This window comes from Chaetodon trifascialis, chromosome 13, assembly GCF_039877785.1.
Source record: "Chaetodon trifascialis isolate fChaTrf1 chromosome 13, fChaTrf1.hap1, whole genome shotgun sequence".
NCBI classification, from domain to species: domain Eukaryota; kingdom Metazoa; phylum Chordata; class Actinopteri; order Chaetodontiformes; family Chaetodontidae; genus Chaetodon; species Chaetodon trifascialis.
Genome location: NC_092068.1, coordinates 21310898 through 21320689, shown reverse-complemented (window position 1 = coordinate 21320689; position 9792 = coordinate 21310898). Strand labels below are relative to the sequence as shown.

The window sequence follows — 9792 nt, the reverse complement described above, 5'->3', positions numbered from 1 at the left end:
TTTACAATAAGAAAGCAGACAGATTGAAGTTTGATGAAAGCTAAAGAGAAGAGCAATGTGAAGCGATACTTTCATAGCCAAGGATGAGGTCCATGCATGAAAACATGTTTGACAAACAAACAAACAATAATAATGAATAATCCTCACAAGCACAAATGGTTGATGTTAACATTGTCAGTTATTATTTTTTTAATATTATTATTATTATTATTTTATTTACTTTTATTTATATAGATTTAGACCAAACTAAAGCCCCTGCCCACCCTTCTCACCCACGCTTGTTTTCCCTTGTCCCTTATTGGATGGATTTCATGAAATTTGCTGCAGACATTCATGCCCCTCATAGGATGAATTCCAACAACTCCTGTTATCCCTTGACTTTTCCTCTAGCGCCCCCATCAGGTCGTACATTTTATGTGTCCAAACACTTTTAGCTGCATTTTCCTGGAAAACACAAAGCAAATTCCTTGTAAAACTGCCAATACACCCGATTCTGATTTACCTCTTTGTTCAGCTTTTTTGTCCTTATTTTCAGTTTTACCCCTAATTCTGCATTTCTGTCAGCTGTTCTTGAAACTGTGTGTAAGCACACTGCCAGCCACATGCAAATAGAAGATGAAATATAAAATGTCAATAGCACAAAATACTACAGCAGGTCAGGCATGGCAATAGCTGGTTCACGTCCACTTTTGCAAACAGGTTTTCATTTTAATTCCTTTTTTCTTTCCCCACAGAGTGACTCATTATCTCAGTAGAGGATCTTTGTTACTACAGCTCGGCTCCCCCTCTCTCCTCCCCCCTCCCAGTCCCTACTCATCTCTCTGAGCTCGAGCCTCTCTTCCCCCTCTCTCTGCCTTCACGAGTTTCTCCTCCCGAAACCTGCGCGAGGCGACCACCGGAGCGCGAGGCGACTTCCCCCCCTCTCCCCTTCACTCCAGTCAACATGGCTACAGTGGTAACCTCGACCAGATTCACAGACGAATATCAGCTGTACGAGGAACTCGGAAAGTAAGCGACCGTCACCTCCGCGGCTGCTGCTCTTGTTGCTTTCAGCCTGTGTGTGTGCGCGTGCGTGTGTGTGTGTGTTTGCACGTTTTTCTCCTCCGTGCTGCCGCTGCCATTGTGCGCGTTTACTTCACCGTTGACAAGGCAGGAGAGGGGCTGTCAAAAAAAAAAAACAAAAAACAAAAAAAAACAGGGAAGGGTTGGAGAAGCACCTCAGCGACAGTAAGCTGCAGGCAGGTTCATGTCAGCGCCACAGAGGCTTGTGTTTAATCCTGAATGCGTATTTAAAGGTGTATCACCATCAATGCGCTCTTTGTAGCCCCAAAAAGGTGCGAAACATCCGCTCGTGGGACCAACTTGTTTGTCCGTTTATCTGCAGGTTGCACGCGTCGAGGAGTCGCTCGCGCGGACCCGTTGCTTGGTGGCATCCTCGCGCTCCTGTTCAGTCATGCAGCTCTGTTTTTTGTGCATTTCTGAGCAGGCTGCAGGGCTACTGTACATGTCATGTCAAGATTAAAAAAAAAAAGGCTTTGCTGCAAACAAGACTGTGTCGGTTCCACATTTTTTTTTTTTTTTTTTGGCCCCGCACGCGCCCCCCTGCATACAGGATTGAAACACGAGAGGACGCATAGGTGACAGCGTGCAGCCTGGCCACAAAGCCACTTTGTTACATCTTGTCTCTGCGTGGGGCTAATGGAGCTTCTATACCTATGAGTGAGTTGAAAGGAGGCATGTATGCAGAGAGAAGACACCGTTCAACGTTAGATCTGCCTCTCAGTGGCTTCACTCTCCTGTCGCCCTGCTCATGTTTCTTCCTGTGAGCTAATGAGAAGCCCTCTCCCTCCCCTGTCAAGCACTAGTAGCCAGGACCTCCTCTTACATCTCATACACAGAATATCAGACTGTATTAACTATGCATGTGTTCCCCTTTCTGGAGGTGTGTGTGATTAATGCATGCCCTCAGAGTGTGACACGTTGAGCCGTGCACTTTCCCCTCTGAGAGTTTTGTTATGTTTGTCATCCCGGCTTATCAATTTCTCCTGCTTCCAGGGGTGCCTTCTCAGTTGTACGGCGATGCGTCAAGAAGTCCACAGGCCAGGAGTATGCTGCTAAAATTATTAACACAAAAAAGCTCTCAGCCAGAGGTAAGTGCAGCCGATGCCCGTTTGTGTAGCTCGGCGTCGCAGTCGACATGAATTTATGCAAACTGAAGGCTGACAGCGGTCGGCGACTGTAGCTGCTCAGTGGAGTCAGTCCAGCAGCAGGTTTGTTAGTTTATTTCCTTAAGAGCAGCGATCCAGGCGCTCTGTTCTGTCCTTGTCAGCGGAGATTCCTGAAAAGCTGGAGGCCACTTGGCAGAGCTGGGCTGCTGCGGTTTAAGTTGTACAGTGAGGTTCAGTGGGCTTTGGCAGTTGTCTGCAACCATTTTTGGTTTGTTATGGTTACAGACCGTCTCTCTCTGATGGCTGTATGCGCACCAGCCTGACCTTCAGCCTAAAATATCCTCAACTCTGACAGCAGCTCGTCGTATGAGAAGAAGGAATGTTCTGGTTTCCAGCAGCTTGGGTTAGTTATGATAAAAAACTGTACTCATACAGTCAGCTGCTGAGATCTGGGAACACGGCAGCATCACTGCGGTGAGAAACGACCCCGCAGGTCAGACGAACTTGCAGAATGACTTCCTGGTTCAGCTGTGGCCTGCTGTTCTTACCGTAGATGTGAGTGCACACAGTTTTCTTCAGCTCTGTGTTTGCGCTTCTCTGATCATTTCAGTGGCAGAGCTGAACCTCCATTTTTCTGAAGAACAAATGACCATTTTTGAAAACCACAGGTTATTCATCAACACTTGCAGCTGGTTTCAAGGTATTTCAAGCACCCTTAAATCCGTCATCTGAGAGATGAATGTTCAGTCCACTGCAACTCAGGTAGTTGGAAATGACCTCTCCTCACACAGCCTGATAATGTGTATGAAAATATGAAATAAGTGTAAGTAATCTTAAAGCAGAGAAATAAAACTGATAATAAAGCTTTAATTTGGGTTCAGGTCAAACAAATGAAGCGAGACAGACATGTAAATCTCCAGTTACCATCTAGTCACAGGCTGTCAAATACAGTGGATATGTTTTTAATTGAATGGACGGAAGAGTCTGTAAATACCCTGAAATCATTGGGATATGCTGCTAATCAAAAATCCAATCAAAAATAGCTTTGAACAGATGCTTCGTTCTGTGACTCAAACAAAGTGATAAGACATGAGTGACATGAATGGGGTTAAGTGTTCCAGTGCAGTGAGGGATTGGAGGAATGAAAAAATAAAAATGAAGTTTGACTGAATTCAAACATGTGATGTGTAACTTGTGGCCTGCTGTTCTTAGCCTGCTAGCCGCACTAGCCCCCTGCAGTTTATACCTGCACCCCCGCTGCGCTTTTCTCCTGTCCTGCCTGCTTTTTCAGCACGTGTTTGAACTCCGTCAGATGCCAGACGAGTGACAAGCTAAACAGTGTTTTACAAAGTCAGCAAACAGCCGGGGGCGAACAGCCGGCCTGCTGCACATTTACAGCGACCATTCTGAATGTGACAGTTTATCACGAATCAGATATTTAATATTTCCCCACGTTTGAATGGTAGTTCTGGATAAAGAGTGAGAATCTTATCATGAGCATTTCAGCTGCTCATGCTTCTGTTTTTGTCTCTAAATGAAGTTGTTTAGCTAATCGACATCAACTTGAGCTGCTCTGGGGTCTTGAGCTGTTGGGCTTTGTTGGAGTGATGCTGTCGTGCACGCAGATCTCAGCTGTTACTCATTGTATTGTTACTGTGAGTGTTTGGAAAGAGAGCCGAACTACGAAATAAGACCCAAGCTGTAACAAGCTGGATTTATACTTTAAGTCTGTGTGGTCAGTTCAGAATTATGATGTTTGCAGCTGCTGACAGCCTGTGTGTGTGTGTGTGTGTGTGTGTGTGTGTGTGTGTGTGTGTGTGTGTGTGTGTGTGTGTGTGTGTGTGTGTGTGTGTGTGTGTGTGTGTGTGTGTGTGTGTGTGTGTGTGTGTGTGTGTGTGTGTGTGTGTGTGTGTGTGTGTGTGTGTGTGTGTGTGTGTGTGTGTGGTGCAGCAGTGTAACACATGTACCACCTGTGCTTCAGTATTTGCGACACATTTGTTGTCATTCTCATTAGCCGGCCTGTTGCACTGCGTGTGTGCCACAGCGTCCCTTCTGCCGTGCAGCTGAATCCAAACATTTGTGTCTGTTGATCATTTTAGATGTCGCGTCTCGTTTGGTGTTTGCATTGCGTTGATCTGTCACCGCACCTCTTCCTGTCTTGGGGCGCGAACACGTCGCAGGCTGTGCAGATTTGTCCAAGTCAGCCTCAGACCAGGCCACCAAAGGTTGTGATGATATGAATAGCAGATCATGGCCGGTTCTGGACTGACTGGGCTGCTCTTTTCCCAGGGGGATGCAGGCTGAATTGCCCCCCCTTCCCCCCGCCTCTTTCTGTCTCTCTCTGGCCCTCGAATGCCCCCAACCCTCTCATTCTCTGTCCTTCTTATGTTGTTTTCCCTCCCTTCTCTGTAAACAAAGATTGATTTGAGGAAAGATCTTAAAAACCCTTCTCACCAGGCTATTTGATCGTGTGTGTGTGTGTGTGTGTGTGTGTGTGTGTGTGTGTGTGTGTGTGTGTGTGTGTGTGTGTGTGTGCATGTGTGTGCATGCATGTGTGTGTATTGTGCAGAAGGCTGTGTTGGCAGTGGTCTGGTAACCCAGCAACAGCAGGGGTGACACTCTTCATCCCATAGGCTGTCTGGCAAAGAGGCTGCATTGTGTGTCTGTGTGTGCGTGCGTGCCTGTGAATGCATTCGTGTTTGTGTGTGTCGTGGTCACAGTTATCACACCAACACACACACAGACACACAACGACTGCTCTTTTCACACTTAAAACACAAACACAGTTGCACACATTTTCTCTCACTTACCAGTACTTAACGGTTCTCACAGTTCATGCACACAAGGCCTGTCTGCATGCAGTTTCACATCGTCGAGTACACACACACTTACTCCTCCTCAGTGTGCAGTGCCCTGAAACATGCCGGTGTGTTTTTCACACACACACACACACACACACACACACACACACACACACACACACACACACGCGCGCGCACACACATCATACCTGCGGAACTGAATCCTTTCAGGTGAGGAGACACTGGGACCACTGTGTTAAGGAAAAATTCTGGTTTATTCCATTTTCATAGTTTAGGTCATGACAGCCGACTCTTGGTTTAATTTTGGCCCACCATACTTTCCGTAATTTTGCACATGATGTCACCACTGTGTTCAGGTCACAGAGCTAAACATAAGATCAGAGCATCATGGTCTCTTCAGTTTACTTCAGCCCAGTGTCTGACCAGCGGTGCAGTGCTGTTTGTTTTCTACTTGCAACCTGCTGCCCTGTGGCCGATTTCACCAAATTTGCATGCAACCTGCAGTTTTCAGTAGTTTCTCTCATGATTTTGACAGCTCTCACCAATCGAAACAAATGACTTCTGACCTGTGTATGAGCCCGCAAGAGCCCTGTATGACTTGCAGAAGTGTCTGCGATTTATCCAATCCAACATTAATACATCAGGCCTGCCCAGCGCGCACACACACAGTCCTGCCACCAGCAGCACTGCAGCAGCTGGAGCTTCAGTGCTTTGCTCTTTTTTTTCCAGCTGCACGCATAATGTACATGTTTGGTCTGATCTCTGCTTGTGTGCTCCTTGTGAGTGTTTGCAAACACTGGACGTACTGCATATCGGCTTTGGTGGTTTGATGTCAGGGGAACTTTGGAGTATCACTTGTACTTACGAGGTGTGTGCGTGCGTGCATAGGCGGGATTAAGCCCTATTTTGTGTGGCTCAGGGAGGGCACATTGGCTGGCGGTGAGGTCAGCGATTATGGCTGGGCCGTGTGGCGTCACATGCATGCGCACAGTCGCTCAAGTGGATACTCGCACACGCACACGTGGTCTGTCACTTCTACTGACATTCACACACGTGTGAATCGACACAGACGCACACCGTTAATAACATGATACATTTACTTGCTGTTGTTATTCAAGTTTTATTGGCTAAGAGGTATATTTTCTACTATAGATACATTTTGCCATCAATGAGCCATGATGCTGTTTTATTTCTAAGTTAATTCTCTTTAGAACTTCTTGAAAAAAATATTTTTCAGAAAAAGTTGAGATATTGTATAATGGTAGGCAGAGCTTAGTGTTTTCTGTACTCGAAATTTTAGTTAAAAACTGTTTGATCCTCATTTTAAGAAACAATTTGATATTTTTTCGATTCACTCACATCTGTCAGTTAGATGTAAGGCGGCTGGTTAACTTAGCTTAGCATAAAGACTGGAAACAGGGAGTAACAGCTAGCCTGAGGTACCAAAATCCAGCCCATGTTAAACTCACGTACTATCATGTTATATCTTGTTTAATCCAAACAAAAAAAAATCAAGCTTGCATTTTACAGGAGGTTATTTCTCGGCCAATCACGGTCACTTCCTGTCTCGTTCAGTCTCTGCAGGTTGCTTGGCAACTGCTCAAGGCCTAGAAATAATCTGGCACATAAACCCCCGCAAAACAGCAAATTGTTGTTTTTATACATGGAAAACCAGCTGCTCAGATGCATAAATGTTCCTGCAGTCCCTGAAGACTGACACTGACAGCTACTGTAATACTGTATTTCACAAGTGAGTCGAGCATCAGTTTACAGAAGTAGATAATGACAATCATTGTTAGCCTAAGGCAGCAGTGACTGCGTGATAAACACCGTGGGAAGCAGAAGTTAAGAAGGGAAGTGTGCTCATAAGTTACTTACTTTGGTGGTGGGGGGCTCTCGCTTGCGTTTTGTGTGCGCTCTGATGAGAAAGACAGTGTTCGACTCTCCGTGGCTTTTGTGAGGAGACATGACTTCTGTGCGACTCGTGTCGAGGCTTGAATCCATTTTGTACAAAGATAAAGTACCAGATGTCGGTGGTTAGATTTTGAGGAAACAATAAAAGGAAGTTTGGGGGATATTTTCATATCTCTTTTCTGACAGTAGGTTCATTACAGTAACTCATCTCTGTGTGTAAAAGCCAAACTTTGCATATCTACGTGAATTTAAGCTAGTCAGCATTTGCTTTTGCCCTCTCAGCTTTCGTCTGCAACTTTCCATTCATAGAGTTCACTGTCACCACCAACCAATTGAGTAAATTTACTGATACATGTCAATAAAAATAAAATACCTGTGACAGCAGCACTTGGTTGCATGGGGCTGAAATTTTAAACAAATTCAGTGATGTCAAAGCTGGTGTTTCGGTTTCAACAGGTAATAGAAACACCTGCTGTGACATCACTGAATGGGGTGTGGCCAGGAGCCTAAAATGCTTTAAACCTACAGCAGAAACAAACCGTCACAACACAACACAACACAACACTGACATATCATCCATCAACCTTTAGGGTGATACAGTGAGCTTGTAAGCAAACGTGTTAGAAATGTTTATTGAGAGTCGTCTTTCTGGCCATGTGGCTATAGGAAGTCCAATATTTGTTGTCTTTGAGCTCCGTGTTTGGTCTCTACAAGCTCCTGAGGGACATGTCCGGCTCCTTGGCTACTAAATGCTCCAGCTAGCCGCTAACTGTATCAGATAGTGTACAAAGGGTTTTTAGAGCTTTTTCACTGAGTGTGTGACTGCCAGGCCAGTGACCAATTACAACACAAACCCATTAATATCCAGTCTGCTCTCTCTGCAATCATTCATGAAATTCTGAACTGCAGCGTTTGACAGAGCACACAATGTACAATTTATGTGTCACAGATATACAATCATCAGGGTGACTACTGGCCAGTGTTTCCATTCACATGACCTGAGAAATGTTCACAGTCACCAGACTGATGTTGGAAAATGCTTACATGTTCCAGCCTTGATGTTACTTGGCTCGTGTCCCGGTAAATATAAACATTTCATTCGTGACAGTGACGCTGTGCGGGTGAAGGTACGTTTTCATTAAAGGATTCAGTCTGTACATTTGAGTCATTCTTGTTAGTTGTGAACCATTGAAGCAGTGAGCCAGTGATTAGACATGTCCATAGTGACTCAGCTACAGGTACGGGGAAGAAGATGAGATACAATACAGGAGGGCTGGTTTGATTCATGTATTCTCTGCCACTCTGGAAATGTCTCACGATGACAATGGTCTTATTGCCCATCCCTCAGGTGAGAGGTGGACAGTAGAATTGGGTCGTTCACTTTAACTTTCTACTATGAAAATGCATTTGCACATAATTGGTGTAGACCAGTTTTGGATGACAGTGCATTACTACAGGATAAAGGAGAAGCCTTTTTTTAGGGCTGCAGCTAAGGATCGTTTTCATTATTGGTTAATCGGGCAATCAGTTCGTGAATTGATTAATTGTTTACCCCATAATAATTTAAAAAAAAAAAAAAAAAGACTCAAAAATATCTTGGAAGAGCAGCATGGAAAAGACATTTGGACTTTCTGGAATTACCCCCATCCAATTATCGAGGTGAATGGGGTGGACAAACCAAAGGAAAAGATACTTCAGGGGTCCAGGGAAGGATTGAAATGTTGCAAATGAAAATGTAAATATTTGCTTTTCCAAATAAAAAGAAAAAAAAAATCCATCAGAATCTCCCAGAGCCCAAGGTCACAGAGTCTGACTAACAAACCAAAACCCCAAATATTGAATAAAACCAGGAAAACCAGCAAATACTCACATTTTAACTGCTGGAATTGTTGCAGTTTTGCTTTAAAATGACTTAAATGATTAATTGATTACCTAATAACTTGTGGCAATTCATTTTCTGTCGATCAACTAATCCTTTCATCTCAACAATGATTTATAGTGGTTACTGGTCATTAGTAGCCACCATCTCTTTAATAAATTTGCCCGTGTGCTTGGCTTAACACAAGTGTTCAGTCTAATACCTGGGTCATTTTTGTTGCCTGTTTTGTAAATTATTTGATGGATTCAGTCATTTTTCAAGCAAAAATGCCAAAAAGCCTCCCCTTAAAGCCTCTTAAATGTGAATATTTGCTGCTTTTCTCAGCAGTTAATTGCGTTCAGGCGCAGTGTTGAATGTAGGTCACCCGCATTTTGGCAGCGCTCGGAGCCCAACACACAGCTACTGTAGTTCAGTGCGTAAACGGAATAGAATACACTTGAAGTGTAAAAATATGCTTTGGGTGGCGTTTACCTGCGTATAGAGTGGGAAAACGTGAGCTGTTACACGCATCACTTCAGTCTTGATTGAATGAACGAGTGAAAAACATGGCTGAAACGCTTCCTGTGCAGACGCCCTAACCCTCAAATTAAACGCCGTTGACAGTGTGATCTACCTCAACACTGTTTCATCTTATTTTTAGCTACAATTATGTGTCATGTATTGTGTCGGACTGTGAAGCGAGTGTATTTTTACCCTGTTATTAGGTAAGGCCTTGTGATGTCAGCGAACCAGAGAGAGGGAGGGGGGAGAGGCTGGCGGCACTCGTCCCCCCTGTTGAATTATTGAGGTGCAATGCTGCTCTGCTCTCACTGAACACGGACAAGAGCTGACGAGTGGACCCTCACACTTTCTCTCTTTCGCCCTGTCTTCCTCCCTCTTTCTAGTCATCCCCCCCATCCCCTCCCCCCGCCGCTCTCTGCAAGGCTGCCACATCACAGGCCATGCAGGCAGACGACGTGTGTGTGTGTCTATGTGTGTGCTTTTGGTGGGCTTCTAGTGCGCTCGCTGG

The 9792-nt window shown here is 44.8% G+C and overlaps 1 protein-coding gene across 29 annotated transcripts in view; it reads left to right on the top strand.

The window, feature by feature from the left end:
- The first annotated feature begins 740 nt into the window (after window positions 1-740).
- The window catches only part of camk2g2 (calcium/calmodulin-dependent protein kinase (CaM kinase) II gamma 2), a 60670-nt gene continuing 51618 nt past the window's right edge, over window positions 741-9792 (top strand). For 22 of the 29 annotated variants that reach the window (XM_070977364.1, XM_070977363.1, XM_070977360.1 and 19 more), the window contains exons 1-2: window positions 812-1008; window positions 2056-2150. In XM_070977364.1, coding sequence (XP_070833465.1) covers window positions 944-1008; window positions 2056-2150 — 160 coding nt within the window. In that variant the 5' untranslated portion in view covers window positions 812-943. Of the gene's footprint in view, window positions 1009-2055; window positions 2151-9792 lie in introns of all 29 variants that reach the window. The other 7 variants (XM_070977352.1, XM_070977361.1, XM_070977357.1 and 4 more) reach the window with 3 other exon arrangements.